This window comes from Protopterus annectens, chromosome 5.part1 (genome assembly GCF_019279795.1).
Source record: "Protopterus annectens isolate FY-2018-M chromosome 5.part1, PAN1.0, whole genome shotgun sequence".
NCBI classification, from domain to species: Eukaryota; Metazoa; Chordata; order Ceratodontiformes; family Protopteridae; genus Protopterus; species Protopterus annectens.
Genome location: NC_056736.1, coordinates 631,248,082 through 631,268,147, shown reverse-complemented (window position 1 = coordinate 631,268,147; position 20,066 = coordinate 631,248,082). Strand labels below are relative to the sequence as shown.

At 43.2% G+C, this 20,066-nt stretch overlaps 1 protein-coding gene across 3 annotated transcripts in view; it reads left to right on the top strand.

Annotated features, from left to right (window-relative positions):
- USPL1 (ubiquitin specific peptidase like 1) overlaps window positions 1-20,066 on the top strand; it is a 1,186,769-nt gene that overhangs the window by 1,085,378 nt on the left and 81,325 nt on the right. For all 3 annotated transcript variants that reach the window (XM_044073246.1, XM_044073247.1, XM_044073245.1), the window contains exon 10: window positions 1,809-1,969. In XM_044073246.1, the coding sequence (XP_043929181.1) occupies window positions 1,809-1,969 (161 nt within the window). The remainder of the gene's footprint in view (window positions 1-1,808; window positions 1,970-20,066) is intronic.

Genomic DNA, 20,066 nt, shown 5'->3' with positions numbered 1-20,066 from the left:
ACATTTTCCATGTCCAGATTCCTTTGCCTGTATTTTTCTTCAAATATCTTTGGTGCTGTTCTTTGTATTGATTGATTTTGCTTGTTTTCTTTGCATAAATTCTATACCACATTGAATCTCTTTTCTCCAGTGTCCATATTTCTTCTTCAGTTGTCTCCAGATCTTCCTGTTTCTCCTTACTTTGGGGACTTGTTCCATCATGCTGCTCTGTAACCTGTGTTGGACCTTCCACACCAAATCCTTCACTTCGCATGCATTCCATAACTTCAACTTCTATTTTTTTTTTTTTAACTTCTACTTTACTAATCTTCTTTTATACATTCCCTCTTTGTGATATTATTTTTATTGTGGAATTTTTCATATCTGGATGCCTTTGCTTGTATTTCTCTTTGAATATCTTTGGGGCTTCCTTATGTGTGTTGATTAATTTGGCTTTCGACTTTGCATAAATATTGCACCATATCAAACCTCTTTCTTTCGCATGTCCATATTTCTTTTTTATACTTTTCAAAAATCTGTAGGTTTTGTTTATATTTTCACACTTCCTCAGGTGCTTATTTTTCCAAACAGCTCAAGCCTTCTTGGTCTATATAATGTTTTTCACAAATCTGCTGTATTAGTGAGCAAACTTTTTTATTTGAAGCTTCTGAAGGTTTTTCTTGTGGAAGTATTTTTCTTTCCTCTAATGTCTCTTAGTCTTTTTGCATGTCTTGTGTCTGGAAATTTTGGGCTTTTTGCATAATAGTAATACATAATTTCTTTCTTGTCTTCAGTAGTCCCTTTTATCATCTTTATGGCTCTTCTTTGGTCTATCAGATTTTGATTTTTGTGCACTGCTACTTCCTTCTGTAACGGGGGGCCATCCTTCCCCTGGGCTTGGCCCTAGTGTAGCAACATTTCTGAATTTTGAGGATTCTACACTGTCATATTTTCCAGTCCTGGCACCAGTGCGCCTACCAGGATTGGGCACTTTCTTATCCTGAGTTTTGTACACCCAGCTGTCTCTCAATTTTTGACTGATTTCTGTCCATATGTTATATAAAATACAGTCTGTATATAGTTGTCTTGGTGAGATTTTGTGAAAAACAGAGTTCACCTCATGAAGGTACTCACCAAGACTTGATGAATTCATTTTCAGCAATACTACCCTTTTGCTTGCTGACTTCTGTCCATTCTGACCCATAACCATATTCTGTTTGGTTATTCTTATTTTCTTTAAGAAACTGCATCCAAAATCCCAGTCTGTCCTTATTTCGTCAGCTTCCCCAGTTTTGTCATCCATTTCCACTTTGAATTATAGCTTTCGGTTTGTACTATGTGAAAGATCCTTAACTGTAGAGCTCTGAAATACCCCATCAAGTCAGGTAATTCCAAACCATTTTTTTTTTCTGTTGGAAGAATCCATTTATCCCACTTGATCCACTCTCAGTTAAATCTTTCAACTCTAATTCTATCCTCACCTGTTTTCTGGTTTATAAGTATGCCTGACCTGTGCATAAAACTAAAATGACTAAAGACATATTCACTGCTTGTATCTTGCTGTCCATATCCATAAAACTAAACTTCCAGTTTTCAGATTTTGTATCATTTTTTGTTTGGTCTCTTCCCACATACCACATTGCTCAGTGTTGAGCCCGGGTCTTGTCTGAAAAGGGTCACCAGACCAGTTCACCTACCTGGTCATCAATAATAAATAAGAAAAAGGGGAACATGTTCTCACAAATGTATGTTAGTGGAATTTTCTTGTAATTTCAAGAGTTAGAAAAAATCCATCTTGCTTTCATGAAAATTTTTTTTTTTTTTAATAGTGTATCATCTATATTTATGCTTCACTTTGTGGAGGGCCTTCCTCGAGATGACTTGAAGTTCTACTCATTCTGCTTTGAAGATGGCTATTATGAGATCACTACTGTGATTCAGTATCATGCACGCAGGAAACATTTTGCCACCTGGGTCTCGAGTCCAGATGGTAAGTACTGTTTTGATTATTCAAGTAAAAATTTGAGAAAGCAAGAAACTGTAGAAGTCCCATCAGGCTTTCATTTGGAATTTGTGAGGCTGTATTCTGAGATTTGTTTCTTACAGATGAGGTGCCATTTGCTTCTCTAAAACATCCAAGCATAGAAGTACGAGTAGTCATTTGGACAGTAGATTAACAGCATAATCATTAAGTTTTGTGCTGTGCTGTGGTACTCTTGTTGGAGTTTTGTTTTAACAAATGGGTCAGTTTAAAACTTAAGATTGTACATAAAATGGACAGCATAAATATGGAAATGTTTTGTGCACTGGAAATGCAACCTTTAAAAAGGGGTCAAACATTAGTCCACTTGGAATTCAAGCAGATGTTCCTGTTATATTTATTTTTCAGTCTGCCAGAGAGTACCTGGCCATTTTTCAGGAAAGGTAGGATAGAGTTAAAAATTGGTTAGTGTAATTGAGAGTTGCTCATACTAGAGATGTAACACTGAGGGCCTTTTGTAATGGTTCCTTTGCATTGAGTTGTGTATATTCTCTGCATCAGTTAGTATTGCACATTTTTCAAGAAGTGCCCATACTTGTTGACCAGTGTGAATGTTGTGCTACCTGATTGCTTGTCCCCTTCACCTATCTTTTTTTTTTTTTTTTTTTTTTTTTTTTTGCGGTTTTTCAATTTTAATCCTTGCTGTTGCTGGTAAGATGTTCTTCGTCTTCCCTTGCTGCAGTCCTAACTATTGGGTATAGTCCGCGTCCCAGTCGGCCCGAATACCAGAGTATAAGGCTGACGTCGGTCATGGCGCCTTAGACTGACGTCAGTACGTCAGGGTACTAATGCGCATGACCGACGTCATTTCCTCAGTCTTTTTTGCCGCATGGTCCGATGCGGAAGCAATTTTGCGAGTGCAGGTTGGCGTTCTGAGATTTTCCGAAACCGGAGTTTCAGACCGAGTACAGAGTTGGCTAAGTAACCCCGTTGGGGAACATTTTGGTTTTTTCTTGCCTCAGTATATTACCGGATGTCAGAAAAAGTGAATAACTGTATTTCTTGTGGGAAGCAGATACCGCATAGGGATTATCATACATTGTGTATACCTTGTTTAGGGCCTGTGCACGACGTTGTTGGTTGCCGCTCTTGTGCTAGATTTAATAAGCGCACTATTAAGAGGAGGCTTGATTGTGCTAGGTTAGTGTTTGGGAAGCGTTGCAATTATACTATGCCGTCGGATGCTCCGACGCCTGCTTCATCTAAGAAGCGCAAGGACAAAACAGTGAAGTCTAGGGGTGAGGAACCGGCAGTCCCGGACGTCGGTCCTTTAGAAGGCTCAGGGGAGCCAGAGGTTTTGCCAGGAGTCTCTATGGAGTCTCAGGCAGATACTTTACTGTTACAGGATGTGCCCTCTCAGGAAGTAGGAAGGTCAGACAGGACAGGCCAAGGATGATTTTGATAGCTCCAGATTGGCCTCGGCAACACTGGTACCCACTTCTAAGGAGTCTTGTAAAGAAGCCTCCATGGCCTTTACCTCTGATTCCTCATCTGTTATCTCAGAAGGACGGTCATCTGCTCAATGTCAAGCTTCAATCTCTCCATCTCACAGCTTGGCATATTCTGTGTTGAAACATGGAAGGTCTCAGCTTCCTCAACAAGTTTTAAATGTGATTATGGAAGCTAGAAGGCCTAGTACTAGGAGAGTGTACGCAGAAAAATGGAAGAGATTTTTATTTTGGTGTACAGCAAAGAATTTGGAGATTTCAGAGCCTAATTTGAGTGTGGCTCTTCAATATCTTACTGAGTTATTGGACAAAGGTTTGTCTTTCTCTTCCATAAAGATTCATGCTGCAGCAATTTCAGCTCACTATGATTGTGACCCACCTTTGTTTTCGCATCCTTTGTTCAAGCAGTTTCTTAGAGGGGCAAAGAATATAAGACCCACACGTAGAGCTCCTACTCCTGCTTGGGATCTCAATTTTGTGTTGGAAAAACTTACTCTACAACCTTTTGAGCCGGCAGCTACTGCTGAATTGAAATATTTGTCATGGAAGACGGCTTTTCTGTTGGCTATTACTTCTGCAAGAAGGGTGTCTGAGTTGCAGGCCCTTATGGCAGTGGAGCCCTTTTTGATTTTCCATAAGGACAGGGTATCATTACGTACTAATCCTTCCTTTATGCCTAAGGTGGTTTCTAGTGTGGCTTTAAACCAAACTATTCATTTGCCTACGTTTTTGCAGATCCTCAAAATAAAGGGGAAAAGATTTTGCACACTTTAGATGTACACAGGCAATTGCGTTATTATTTGAGCAGGACTAAAGATTTTAGGCAGTCTCAGCAGTTACTTGTTTCTTTTGCTTTGAGTTCACAGGGCAAACCTGTGTCAAAACAAACTATTTCTAGGTGGATTGGCTTTTGCATTGCATTTTGTTATTCCCATCATGGCAAAGAGGTTCCAGCTGGGATTAGGCCTCATTCCACTAGGGCTACTGCCACTTCAACAGCATTTGTAAGGGGGGTGGCAACTAAGGATATTCTGGAAGCAGCTACTTGGAGTTCAGTGCATACTTTCTCTAGGCATTATCACCTGCCTATATACTCTAAGTCTAGAGCTGGTTTTGCCACAGCTGTTTTACAAGGCATGTTGTCAGCTCCTGCTACTTTATAATTTGCCAGCCTCCCTTCCCTCTGCTTTGGGATTCTACCCAATAGTTAGGACTGCAGCAAGGGAAGACGAAGAACATAGTACAGTTTTGTACCTACCATAAATGTAGATGTTCGAGGATTCCCTTGCTGCAGTCCAATTTACCCTCCTCCTTCCCTCTGTGTTTCAGGGTGGTTGTGTAGGTGCCTTTACATGCTTATATTTTTTGTATATATATATTACTGTATATATTGTACATGTTTATTGGTGCAGGTTGTTTTTGGGACTTGTCTTTTTGGGTCTTCTGACATCTGGGGCAAGAAAAGACTGAGGAAATGACGTCGGTCATGCGCATTAGTACCCTGACGTACTGACGTCAGTCTAAGGCGCCATGACCGACGTCAGCCTTATACTCTGGTATTCGGGCCGACTGGGACGCGGACTATACCCAATAGTTAGGACTGCAGCAAGGGAATCCTCGAACATCTACATTTATGGTAGGTACAAAACTGTACTTTTCTGTGTTTACTTACGTGTTAGATTTCTCGGGCTGTATTTCTGTGTTTGAGAAGAATGGTAAAAAAATATGGACCAGTGGGAGAGTTTCTCTTGGAGCCCGTCAAGTGAGAATGAGTTTTACTGGAGGTTTTTGTTGGAGAACTGGCTGGGACCTGTAGGTAAAAATAAAAAAACAAATGTGGAACGGACACTCCACAACTCACTTCAAAAAATGTTAATGCAATAAAACCACAGATTGAGAGCTTTCATCTTATAAACATGAAGACTTATCAGAGTCTGCAATTAAAAATAAATACAAATTCACCCAATCAAATTTGAATTAGAAGAATAAATTATGATGTCACTCAACTACTAAATGCAATTTAAGTAATGAAGTACAGCTAAATTAAGCACATGCACAGTTGTACATTGCAAAATGTGTTAAAGTTGAAGTAAAAAGTCACACTAACGCTGCTTTCATCTTTAAAATGCTAGAAAGTGAAACTGCATCATTAATGCCTGGAGCAGCAGCTGCATTGTCTGAATTGCCAAGTTAGTTCTTTGAACTCAAGTTGTGCAAGTCCCCATTAAAGTTTGTCAGAATTATTCTCTCCATAATGAAGAAGAGGAATTATTTGCATTTTGTGCAATCCACAGTGCGTCTAAGTAAGACATTGGTGGTTTTCTTTTTCTTTGTCATACATATGTTCACGGATCCTGTTAAGTTTTCTGAAGTTTTCCTTGTGAAAGGCATCGCAGGCGCTGCAGGTAGCCAAGTGTACGGTGTGTGTAGTGTTGCAGTTGCATCTCCCTAGACAAGGGGTAGTTATGATAACATTTTTAACTGCAATCTGAAAGGCACATTTTAAAGGACTCATGACATCTCTTAAAGAACTTTAACCTGTTGGATTTGATGAGAATGCCATTTTCATTAAAGTTGATGTAATGAACTTGTTTTCTGTAATCTCCCATGTTACAGGCATTGAGTGGTTTCACGAGATCCTGTGTGATTATTACACTTTGAAAACCCATGAACATTGAATAACTATATATTTTTTAAGAGCTTTGCTGTGGGGGTCTGCATGTTCCCCTGTATACATAACATTGTACTAACTGTGTGAGAGAGACGGTATTCACCCCTCAGTTTCTTAAGTTCACCGGTATTACAGGTTTCTGGATGACGTGCTCATTCTGTGGAAAGGAAGTATTGAACAATGTGAATCCTTTCATGCTTTGTGGCAAAACTCTAACCCTTTCTTGAGGTTCATATACACCATTGATTTAAATAGTGTTAACTATCTTTGACACATTCTCCAATACATCTCTTTTTTGACAGCTGCCACCCTTTCCACCAACAGAAATCTGTAGTAAAAGGACAAATGGTGAAGCTTTCCTGTTTAATTTGTGGTGACAGTGCTTTTGAAAAAGAGATACAGCAATTGTTTGCAATGTTTATTGAACGTGGATACCCACCTGTTTACTCAGAGAAATTCAAGCTGATATGGTATGTCAGCGTTATGGTAGATTCATACCTATATTAAGGATTAAATCAAGCATTACAAACAATAGGGCGGGACTGCTGCAGACAGGATGAGTAAGAGTATGTTTGATTCATTCACCCCCATTTTTTTTGTTCAGCAAAGATGTTTTTGGTTACATTAACATAGTGAAGCTGAACCAGGACACTTTTTTCTGAGGAGGTAAAGATTCTAGGGACTGCCTCCAATGATAGTGTATTGTAAAGAGAAGAACTTTGACTGTTAGAGTTAGCCACTAGTGGTATAAAATCTATGGTGACTATAATGGTTCCTTGCATAAATGAGGGGCTTGCAAAATATCCAGATACATACATGAGGGCCCAAACGTTGCAGTTAGATTTTTTTTTTTTTTTTTTTTTTTTTTTTTTTAACAGAACTAGCCGTTGTCCAGGGAGATGCAACTGCAACACTACATACACAGTATACTTGGCTACCTGCAGCTCTTGCGATGCCTTTTCCATGGGGAAAACTATCAGAAAGCCTAAGGACTGGATCCGTGAACATATGTATGGAATAAAGAAAACCACCAATGCCTTATTTAGACATACTTTGGGTTACCCAAAATACAAAAAAAGTCTGTTCGTTATAGACAGGATAAGTGTGACAAACTTTAGTGGAGACTTAGACTCTCAACTTAAGTTCAAAGAATTAACTTGGCAATTCAGACTTAATGCAGCTGCTGCTCCAGGCAGTAATGATGCATTTTCTTTTTCTAACGTTTTAAAGATGAAAGCTTTAGTGTGATTTTTTTATTTCAATATCAGTAAATATTTCTGTGTACAGCTGTATATGTGATAGCACACAATTAGATGTTTCAGGTCTAGTTCTTTAAGAAACTGCACTTATTTGAAATTCAATTGGATGAATAATGGCAGACTGCAACTCTGAAGTCCTCATGTTTATAAGACGAAGGTGCTCAATCTGTGGTTTTATTACATTAAAATTTGTTGAAGTGCATTGATTCGTTGTAGAGTGTCTATCCCACTTAGCTTATTGAAGTTTTTTGGGACCTGTAGGTCTTTATTGTCAGTGGTTTCCTAGTCCACTGAAGGGAAAAGATCATGACTGGGTAAGGTAGACTGAATTCCGTGTGGTCTTTTTCTGCAAGGAACTTGAGGCCTAAAAGAAGCACACCTCCCTCCCACTCAGAGAAAGGGGGGTATGTTCCATCATGATGTTGCTGCCATTTCTCTGATTGGCTGGCTGTCTTGTCCACACAAACTGATCATTGGTGGTAGTCCCTTAAAAGATCTATTTGTGGATTTGGTGTACACTGGGTCCTCTCCCACAACCCAGCAGAGCTGTTTTACCATAGTAGATTAATTACCAGGTGAAGGTAGCAACAGGATCTACAGCATAGAAATTGGATATATGTACGCTTGCATTTCAGCAACACAGCTGTCAGATGGAAGCTCACCTGTCCCAACATAGGCTTTTCTCCCTTTGTGTGCTGCCTTGGCACATAGGTGGGCTTTGCTTGGTCCGTTTCATATGTGTCCGTCACATTCTAGTGACATCCCAGAGTATAAGTATGCTCTTAGTGCCTGCAGCTCTCTGCTTTCGTACCAGATGGCTTCCTGAGGTCCTTGTGGAGAAAACTGCATTTTATGAAATATATAAAGCTTCAGAGTTGGAGTTCTTTTACTCATCGTAGGGTGAGATGTCTTTTGAGGAGGATTTGTTATATGAAGTTGTTTGTACCCAACAAGGCCATGCCAGAGTTGCATCACTCCCCAGTTTTCTAGTCATCCCTGCCTTGAAGGCAGCCTTTTGTTGATAATACCAAAATGTGGAGGTACCCTTTTTCTGCTGCTGCAGCCCCAAGATGGTTGATATTTATTCTCCAACAGAAGTTTTTATCAGAACATCTCAAGGCTAACTTTTGAGACTCTCTGGACTCTCTGCACTCCTGCAGCTCGTGCTGTTCCCTTCCAGCTAGCTGGCAGGGTCGCTGAACACAGGGACAAGGTATGTAGGATGGTGTATTCCAGTTGCTATGCTGAGGTTATGAGCTATGCCAGCCTTACCTGTACAGATTCCAGGCTCTCTCTGTTAGCTTCCCTGGTTTGTGCTGCATTACTTTGAGTCTATAATCGTAGGAAATTTCCCAAACACACTGGCTGCTTTCATGTTTAGTGCAGCTTCACCTTAATTTGTTTAGTGTATGTAGTGGATCCCTTGGTGAGGGCACCAGACACAGCTGCATGTCTGAGATTATTCATTACTCTTCCTTTGGGAACAGTCTTGGCAGCTTCTTGCTTGATGCTGCCTTTGACAGTACTGGGCTCTTTTGGTAGGGTATTTTTAGTTCTTTAAATATCAAAGTGTTGAAATGCTTATTGTCTAAGCACAGTATGGAATAAATGTACATAAAGCAAAACTCACAACAGATAAATGTGTAGACAGAATTTAAAAGTAAAAAAAAAAAAAAAAAAAAGTTATGCACTCACCATAACGTTCCGTGTTTGTTGTACTTGATCTCGCCTTCCTTGTTGATTGGGTTCGAAGCCGATCCTTGTCTCCGACTCTGCTGTATTCTAAAGGTCTAGAGCTTCCACTGGCTCGAGGCTAGACCCTTATCCCATCATGCCTAGCGGGAGTTGCCCAGATCTCTCTCTCTCTCTCTCTATATATATATATATATATATATATATATATATATATATAAACGCCAACTCATTAGTAGAAAGGAAGGAAATCAAGGCCTATATAGCCAAAAGATGGATAATTCCTCTCGATCCTCCAAGAGGGGGAAGGAAGGTGGGATGCAAGAAGGAAGGCGAAATCAAGGACAACAAACATGGAACGTTATGGTGAGTACATAACTTCTTTGTTATATTGTCCCTATCTTGCCTTCCTTCTTGGTTGGGACCGCGTCCCCAGCACTTTCTTCTTGAGTGGCTCAATGGAATAGACTCTTCAGGAGTGTGGAACCAAAGGATGCCCTATTCTGAGAGGCCACATCTACTTTGTAAAGGCAGCCTGGCCTGAAAGGCAGTAGAGGTTGACAAGGCCCTGGTTGAGTGTCCTCTAATATTTCCTGGCAGCTGTTTGTTCTGTGAGTTAAACATAAGTGATGGTGTCTGAAAGCCATTTTGATAAACTGAAGCTCCTTTTCTATTCTCTGCAAAGGATACAAACAATTGGTCAGATTTCCTGAATTCCTGTGTCCTGTGCAAGTAAAAACGTAACTGCCTATGAACATCCAGTTGGTGGAGTTTATACTCTGCCTTGTTGCCATGATCCGGGAAGAATACAGGTAGATGTTCATCGTGTTACACTGCTGCAGTCATTACACTTGGGTTATCCGACTGCAGCAGTGTGAACACTCGAGCATCTACATTTATGGTAGGTACAAAACTGTACTTTCTATTGATTGGTTCAGATTGAACTCGAACAAACGTTTGGTAGGAAGAAAGGGTTAGTTCTGAGAGAAACCCTGTCTTTGTGGAAAATTAAATAAAGGGGACAAATGGGATAGAGCTTGTAATTCTGATACCCTCAGCTGAGGTAATGGCGATCAAGAAAATCGTTTTCCAAGTCAAAAATTTTAGAGAACAAGTATCAGCCTGTTCAAACGGAGGAAGAATCAAGGCAGCTAGAACTAAATTTAGATCCCATGGAGGAAGTGGTTTTCTTATTGGGGGTCTCTGCATAGCCTGTGGGACATAACGTTGGAACCCATTTCTCCCACATGAAAGTTGGAACTAGCAGCCAGCTGAACTTGGATAGTTGCTGCTGCTGCTCCTTGGTTAAAGGTTTCAGCGATAAATTCGAGGAACTTTGAAATAGATGCAGTAAAAGGATCAATACTATTTTTGGCTGCCTAACAAGTGAACGGTTTCCATTTGCTAGTATACAGTTTTCTTGTTGAGGACTTGAGAGGAAATTAGAATATGTTGTACCGCAGGGGAGATGTCAGGAAGCCTGACTAAGACGGGAAGTGGAGGAACGAAGCTGTCAGCTTGAGGGTCTATAAGGAATGGTGGAGTGTGCACAACTGATGAACCAGCAGATCTGGAACTTGGGTCCAGGATCCAAGGCTCCTCCTGAAGATGAAACTATAGAAACGGGGACCAGATTTGACTAGGCCAGCAGGGGGCAATGAGCATTAGCTTGCAACCCAACGATTTTGTTTTCTGAAGAACCTTTGGTATCAGATGGAATGGGGGAAAGGTGAACAGAAGTCCAGGAGGCCAGTCGTGGACAAGTGCATCCCCAGGGTATTGTGCCGGTGGGGGGGGGGGGGGACTAGAGCGAAATAGTTGCTGCATTTGGCATTGATGGAGGTGTCAAAAAGGTCACAGCAAGGCTGGCCCCACTTGCAAAAATCTGGTTTACAATATCCTGCTTCAGGTACCACTCGTGAGGCATAAGGTTAGCCCTGCTTAACTTGTCCGCTATCACGTTAGATTTCCCCAGAATGTGCATCAGAATCAGAAAGCATTGGGAAGGCATTGCCCATTGCCATACTCTTAGAGCTTCTCGACACAAGGGGTAGGATCTGGTTCCACCTTGCTTGTTGATGTACCATACCACTGACATGTCCGTCTGAATTGCAGTCCCCATGGGGAGAGAGCTGTGAAGTGCTTGCAACGCCAGGAGCACCGCGCTCATCTGTAGGACGTTTATGTGCAAGTGATACTCGTGTTGCTGCCAAGTCCCATGAACAGTCTGTCCCAGGTAATGCCCCCCCTATCTGGGAAGCATCCATGGTCACTGTGGCCACTGGTTGGGGAGGACGAACGTCTGCCTGTCGTCAACTGTGTAGGCTGAAGCCACCATTTTAGGTCCTTCTTGCAGGCGTCCATGATGAGAATTTCTTGGGACATGGGTATATCTTGCATGGACCATTCAGCAAACAGGAGCCACTGTAATAACCTCATGTGGAAGCTCAACAAGGGAACTAGCATTATTGCTGCCGCCATTGAGCCCCAGGACTTTTAGAACAAATCTTGTTTGAGTCTTTTTCCTCCCTATTAATATTGCAACCTGATGTCGAATGGTCGACACCCTCTCCTTAGGTAATTTTGCTATCATGTCTTCGGTATCTAAATCTGCCCCTGAAAATGTAATATATTGACAGGGCAACAAGGCAGATTTTTGTAGTTTCTAGTGATGCCTACCTGAGAGCAGAGGTGGATTGTGGTGTCCCTTGTCTCGGTTAGTCGATGCTCGGTGGTGGCAGTAAGGAGCCAGTCATCCAGATATGGAAACACCCACAATCCCAGATGCCTCAGATGAGCCGTCACTTCTGCCATGCATTTGGTGAAAACCCTGGGGGCTGTGGTGAGGCCAAAGGGCATAGCTCTGAACTGGTAGTGACTGGCTCCCAGCCAGAAGCGTAGAAATCTCCTGGGTCACCTGTCCATCGTGATGTGGTAGTATGCATCCTGGAGATCGATGGAGCACATCCAATTGTCCTTTCCCAGGAAGGGGGAAGTGTGGACTGCAGTGTCACCAGCATATGGGAGGTAGCAAATGGGAGGTTGGCATAATGGTTAAGTTGTTTACCTTACAGACTCAAGGTGCAGGGTTTGATTCTCACATGGGAAAATTGGCTAGGCTTAAAATGGTCCACAAGGGCAGTTAGCCTAGTAGTTATCTTTGAACCTATGAACGATCCGAAACTTTGTCTTCTTGACAGACTTGTTGAGTCTGCTGAGATCCAAAATGGGCCTCCAGTCCCCTGTTTTCTTTGTTACTAAAAAGTTCTGGATCCAATTTGGTCTGCTGGGACTTAGATGACTCGTTTTCTTAGCAACCTTTGAACTGCTAGGGTTGATTGTTTCCATAGATTGTGGCACATCTCGGATGAATTTTCAGTTTCTGGGGAGAGGTGGCATGGAGAAAGGAATACTGTATCCCCTGTGTGTCTTTTGTGATACTTAGCCAGGCTTCTGGGTACAGTGGCAATCTGCCCCCGGCTGTGTCCAGAGGTGGATAGTTGGGCCTCCTTTCAAGAGCACTGGAAGGGCCTACCAGAGAACCTGTTTCTGTTGCTCTGACTCTGTGGTCCCCCTACGACGCGAGGGTGGCATCTCCCATTATTCCCCCCTCTGCTGCGGGGGGTGGGGTTCACTACATGCATCAAACGAAGCTCCCTGGGATTTCTGGAACCACATTTTCCGCCTATTTGACCTTTGGGACAAGGTGTAGTAGGCACAGGAAAAACGTACTGCCACAGCATAGAGAGTCTTGCCATCCTGCTCGCACCTGATGAGAGTCTCTCTTACCTTGGGCCCGAACAATGACGAGCCATCAAAAGGGGCATTGGTAAAGGAGGTCTTGAAGTGCTCCGCAAACTGACAAAGGCGCATCCAGGAATGTGTCCGCAAGGTGACTCCTGTGCCTGTTACCCTGCTTGCTCCATCAGCTGCACAGGAAATAAGCCGCCTGGAGGAGTTAACTACCAAAGATAAGGTCGCAAGCTGAGAAGCAGATGATGATCATCGTGTTTCACTGTTGCAGTCATGACTGTAGGGTTCTCCCCTGCCGGCAGGCAGTCCTTGGTCGGCCAGAATACCAAAGTCTGGGTCCGGCGTCGGCTGTTCAACCATGCTCCCTGACGTCAGAGCGCCAGGAGTACAAAGCTGACAGCCAACGCCATCTTCTCCAGTCTTTCTTGCCGTGCGGTGATAGCAGTTCGCAAGTGCCAGTCGGCTGACTCCTGACGATTTTTCCTGATAAACTTCAGTCTGAAGATTTTCTTCTCCACTCAAAGCTAAGTACCCCGTTGGGGAAACTTTTTTCTTGCTCCACTCCGATGTCAGAAAAAGTTAATAATTGTATTTCATGTGGGAAGCAAATACCTCATAAGGATTTTCATTCTTGCTGTATTCCTTGCTTAGGCCCTGACCATGATGTAGCTAGTTGTCGGTTTTGTGCTAGATTCAATCAACGTACAATTAAGCGAAGGTACGATTTTGCTTTTCATTACTTCAGTAGGTGCTTTAACTACAAAATGTCGGATACGGTTCCGGCTACCGGAGTTCACAAACGTCGCAAGGATAAAGACAGGCCTCCGAGGTCCAAATCTGATGATAGTGCACAAGCGGAGCCAGCTTCAGGTTCTGCCGTCGTCAGTGAGGCTCTTTTGCAGCCCCTGTTGGCCATTTCAGAACCGATGGCCGAAACGGACTCTCATGAGGAGCCAACCAGACCTTTAAATATTTCTATTGCAGGACCTTCGGACAATGCTCCTTCGGATGGGTCCGGAGCCGCTGTGCAGGTACCGGCTTCCGAAGGGGTTTTCAGGCCTACTCAGCTTCTAATAAAGGCAAAGCCAAAGACAAAGGCAAAGACTCCTTCTAAATCAAAGACTGCAACACAGGCCTCTTCTGAACCGGCTCCCAAGTCACAGAAACAGTTACTCAAGATGGCGGAGGATTTACTTACTATGATTAGGGGTTCACATCCCCCTCCAGATAAAAGGCCAAGGCAGGATGTTTATTATGATTCCTCTGATCAGGCTTCTGTTTCCTCTATTTCTTCTTCTGACCAGGAATATTCTTTCCCTCCTTATGAGGATTCTGATGCTGAGGAATCCATTCCTTCAACTTCTCCCCCTGAGGATTTCTCTTTTGGGGAAACTTTGCATGAAATGAGGGAACATTTCCACTGGGAAGGACAGGAGTATTCGGAATCTAAGAAAAGGCTGAGGGATTTTCTTCTTCCCCAACATAGACCCCTGGCTATTCCTCCTGTTTTGGATATTGTGGATGATGCCTTTTCGGAGGCTAACTTAACCCCTGACTCTCTTCCTCCTGCTCCTGTTAAGCCTGATAGATATTACAGGGTTCCTGATTCCCACCAGGTTTTATACAAGAACCCTTCTGCTGACCCTGAAACCATTTCTCAGGGTCCTAAGGGAGTTAAGGCCACTTCTGCCAAAAATCCCATTCCTACTGAAAATGATTCTCGATCCTTAGAAAGATGGGGCAAAAAAGTGTACACTTCTGCTACTTTGTCCATTAGGGCTTTAAACTGTCAGTTTCATATGCTGAAATACCAGCAATTTCTCTTGTCTGTTTTAAAACAAAAGCTTACTTCCATTTCTGCCTGTGCAGATGATAAGGAATTACATGACTTACTGCATGCCACTGAACAAGTTGGGAAGCATGGTTTGCATTGTGGATTTGATGGCTTGGAGGCTTCTTGTAGGGCTGCTGCCTCCGGCACAGTCATTAGAAGGCATGCATGGCTAAAGGAACAAAATTTGCCAGAACAACTAAAAGCTAAATTATTGGATGCTCCTGTTCAGCATAATGTTTTGTTTGGATCAAAAGCTGAAGAGGTGATTAAAAAGATGGAGGATAAGGCGAAATCCATGCAAACAGTTAAAGATTTCTTACAAGTACAGCCACCTAGATTTAGCAGGAATTGGCCTTCAAAAAATTGGTCCTTTCCCACTTCAGACAGGCCTCAGAGGGGTAGATATAGACGCTCCAGAGGAAGGCCTCAAACACGAGCTTCTTATAGACCAAGACAGTGGACTGCTTCCACCCCTAGGGGAGGAGAGGACAGGTCACAAACTCAAAGGAAACAAACTCAATGACTCCCTCTGTTGGGCTACAGGAACTTCTTGCCTGGAAGTCCCTCTCGGAGGAAAACTCTCTTTTTTATCAAAATTGGACTCAAATAACCCAAGACAAGTGGGTTTTGGATGTGGTTTTAAGAGGTTACAAATTCCATTTTCATACCTTGCCAAGGCCAAGCGGATGGCCAGACCTTCCAAAACATCAATGGACGGAGGCCTTAAACCAGGTGGAAACTCTTTTGGCTATGAATGATATAGAACTGGTTCCACTTTCATCGATGGGAAAAGGTTTTTACTCAAGGCTCTTTCTAGTCCCCAGGAAGCAAAACTCATGGAGACCCATTCTGGATCTGTCGGTCTTGAACACCTTTCTAGAGATTCCAAAATTCAAGATGCTTACTCTACAGCAGCTACTTCCAGTGCTGTCCAAAGATGCATGGATGGTAACTTTGGATTTAAAGGAGGCATATTTACACATTCCCATCAGGCAGGATCGCAGAAAATACGTCAGGTTCAAGGCCGGATCGAGGCACTTTCAATTCTCTGCGCTGCCCTTTGGATTGTCTACTGCGCCCAGGATCTTCACCAAATGCCTGGCTCCAGTAGTAGCTTACTGCAGACTCAAGGGAATTCAAATTTACCCTTATCTGGACGATTGTCTAATTCAGGCAGACAGCAAGGATGTCTTACTCCAGCATCTAGAATTTGTACAGAACCTCCTCAAGTTCCTGGGATTCTCTGTAAACATAAAAAAGTCAAATTTGACGCCATCACAACAGATGACTTTTCTGGGTGCTCTTCTAAACACCACAACCCAGATGGCATTTCTGACATCCGAAAAACAATTACAGCTGGCTTCAACTTTCAAAACCTTGGCAAATTTAACTCAACTATCTGCAAGGAAATTCCTGCAGGCTTTGGGTTACATGGCCTCCTGCATCCTTCTCGTACCATATGCAAGACTACTAATGAGGAAAATACAGTGGTACCTAAAAAGTGTATGGTCTCAGCATTGCCACAGTTTAGACATACTGATCTCCGTCCTTCCTTGCCTTCAAAAGGAATTTCTTTGGTGGTCCAGGGCATGTGCTCTAAACAAAGGGAAACCCTTCCGTCTGCCTCCTGCCACTCAGATTCTAACCACGGACACCTCGGATTATGCTTGGAGAGCCCATTTTCAGGGCAACTGTCTGCAGGGCCTTTGGACAAAGGATCAGAAGCACTTGCATATCAATTTAAAGGAAATGTTAGCCGTTCAGAAAGCTCTATTGGCCTTCAGGAATCTTTTACAATCAGGACAACTAATACGGACAGACAACACCACAGTTATGTGGTACATAAACAAGCAAGGGGGATCTCATTCCTACCCCCTTTGCAGACTAGCCATGGATCTATGGAACACAGCTCTAGCTTGCAATCTGGATCTTCAAGCTCAGTTTCTACCAGGGAAACAAAACTTCCTGGCAGAGACAGTCTGAGCAGAAACCTTTCGGATCCACACGAGTGGATGCTGGACACCAAAATATTCAGGATGATAACAGCAGTCTTGGGGATGTCCTCACATAGACCTCTTTGCATCCCATCTCAATCATCAACTACAGAATTTTTGCACCAGGACTTTCCACAGAGAAGCTTGGAAAGTGGATGCCCTGTCATTCAGTTGGGGGAACCTCTCGGGATATGCCTTTCCGCCTCTTCCTCTTTTTCCACGAGTCTTATTGAAGATAAAACAGGACAAGCCCAAGATGATAATCTTGCTGGCTCCAAATTGGCCTTGACAGTTTTGGTATCCAACTCTAAAAAAAAAAAAAACCTATGTCTGGAGCCCCCTTGGGTTTTACCTCAGTCTCCGAACCTTCTGTCCCAACATCAGGGTCAGGTTCTACACTCTCATGTCAGAACTCTCAGCCTGGCGGCCTGGTTAATCCAGGGCCTTTGATTTCTTCTTTCCTACCGAAGCAGGTTATGGATGTCATTTTAGAAGCCAGGCGTCCTAGCACTAGAAAATCTTATGCAGGCAAATGGAAAAGATTTTGTTCCTGGATGCAGGCCCAGGATTCTGATCCTCTTCTTCCTAACATTACCTTAATTTTACTTTACTTGACAGATCTCTTACACAAGGGTCTCTCTTTCTCTTCCATTAAGATACATGCCTCTGCTATTTCTGCTCATTATAATACAGACCCTCCCATCTTTTCCCACCAGCTCATGAGACAGTTTCTCAGAGGAGCTAAGAACTTAAGACCTCCTAGATCTCCTCCCATTCCTGCTTGGGATCTCAACTATGTTTTGGAAAAACTAACCTTGCCTCCTTTTGAGCCTGCTGCCTCTTCTGACATCAAGTTTTTATCTTGGAAGACCGCTATCTTGTTAGCCCTAACCTCTGCCAGGAGAGTTTCAGAGTTACAAGCTCTTATGGCTGTGGAACCTTATATTATTTTTCATCAAGACAGGGTATCTTTGAGGGCTAATCCTACCTTCATGCCTAAGGTGGTTTCCTAAGTGGCTTTAAATCAAGCTATCCACTTGCCAACCTTTTTCCCCACTCCTCAAAATAAAGGGGAAAGGATCTTACATTCCTTGGATGTACACAGACAACTACGTTTCTACCTGGACAGAACCAAGGACATCAGAAAATCAGAACAATTGTTTGTTTCTTATGCTTCAAGTTCCCAAGGTAAAGCCATTTCAAAACAGACCATTTCTAAATGGATTGCTCATGGAATCAGATTTTGTTGTTCACACCATGGAAAGCAAATCCCAGGGAGTATACGGACTCATTCCACCAGAGCTGCTGCCACTTCTGCGACCTTCCTCAGGGGAGTTCCTACCAAAGACATTTTGGAAGCTGCAACTTGGAGTTCAGTGCATACTTTTTCCTAAGTACTACAATCTACCTCTCTACTCTTAAGTCTAGGGCAGGTTTGCCTCTGCAGTCTTGCAGGGCCTTTTAGCCGCCCCTTCTTCTTTATGACCACCTCCCTTTCTTTCAGCTTTGGGATTCTACCCTACAGTCATGACTGCAACAGTGAAACACGATGAACATAGTACAGTTGTGTACACCTACCATAAATGTAGATGTTAAGAGTGTCTTCACTGTTGCAGTCTGGGTTTCCCTCCCTCCTGTCCCCTTTTATTTTTACTTTTGTGTAGTTCCTTATTTCACCATTCTTCTGAGGTGTATTTGCAAAGGTTATGGGACCTTTTTCAGTTTGGGACTCCTGACATCTGGGGCAAGAAAAACTGGAGAAGATGGCGTCGGCTGTCAGCTTTGTACTCCTGGCGCTCTGATGTCAGGGAGCATGGTTGAACAGCCGACGCCGGACCCAGACTTTGGGATTCTGGCCGACTGAGGACTGCCTGCCGGCAGGGGAGAACCCTACAGTCATGACTACAACAGTGAAGACACTCGAACATCTACATTTATGGTAGGTGTACACAACTGTACTTTCTTCGTATTTCACTGTTGCAGTCATTACATTTGGGTTCTGCTTGCAGGTAGCCCTCAGTCGGCCTGATTATCAAAGTCTTGGGTCCTGCGTTGATTGCTTTCTCATCTTCCATGACGTCAGGTAGTCAGGGGTATTAAGCATGCAGCCGACGCCATTACATCAGACTTTCTTTCCGTGCAGTGCCCGAAGCAGAAGCAGTTCGCAAGTGCCGGTCAGCCGACTCCTGAAATTTTCGTTTTCACGTTTCAGATCCTAAGTCTTCGAAAAAGCTAAGTACCCCATTGGGGATCCTTTTTCTTGCTCTAAACCGATGTCAGTAAAAGTTAACAATTGTATTTCGTGTTGAAAGCAAATACCTCATAAAGATTTTCATTCGTACTGCATTCCTTGCTTAGGCCCAGACCACGATGTCCCTCGTTGTCGGTTTTGTGCCTTATTCAATCCTCAAACTGTTCGTCAGTTCATTTTGCATCTACTATTTTGGTACTCTGTTCAGTTATCCAGAAATGGCTTCGGTAAGCCATCTGACTACCAACATTCCGAAAAAACGTAAAGAAAAAGACAGACCACATAGGTCCAAAGCTGCCGATGACGCTTCAGTTAAGTTACAGTTAAGCTAGTCGCCAGTTCGCCGGTACTTGGTGAGGCACTTTCGCAACCCCTGATACCCGCGACTTCAGATTCACAGGCCTCTACTGAGACCCAGTCTTAGTCCAGTATGCCGCAAGATGCTTCTTCAACTGTGGAACCTGCGGATGTCTCTACCTTGGATGGGTCCGGAGCCGCTGTGCAGGCACCGGCTTCTGAGGATGTATTCAGGCCTAGTGATTTGCATATCAAACCAACGCCATCTTCTTTTTCAAGGCCTAAAACTCGATCCACGCCTAGAAAACCGACGCCCAGACCACATAGTCAGGCCCCTTTGCCTAAAAAACAAGAATGGCTGAAGACCTTATTACTCTAATCAGGGGAAGCCACCCTCCTTCCTCTGAGACCCGGAACTGATTTTCCTTCTGATTCTTCGGATCAGGATTCTGATATTTGTTTCTTCTGATGACCAGGATTTGCCCTTACCTACCTATGAGGATTCTGATGCAGAGGACTCCATTCCCTCTGCTTCCCCTCCAGAAGATTTCTCTTTTGGTGAAACTTTGCATACTCTTAGGGAGCATTTCCCCTGGGAAAGCCAGGATTACTCTCTCTATAAAGAGGTTTAGGGAATTATTACTACTACCTCAACACAGGCCTTTAGCTATCCCTCCTGTACTGGACATTGTAGATGATGCCTTCATGGAATCTAGCCTGGCCCCAGACACTTCACCTCCGGCTCCCAGGAAACCTGACAGGTGTTAGAGTACCTGACTCTCACAAGATGTTTTTCGTGTTTCACTGTTGCAGTCATTACATTTGGGTAATCTGCTGGCAGGTTGCC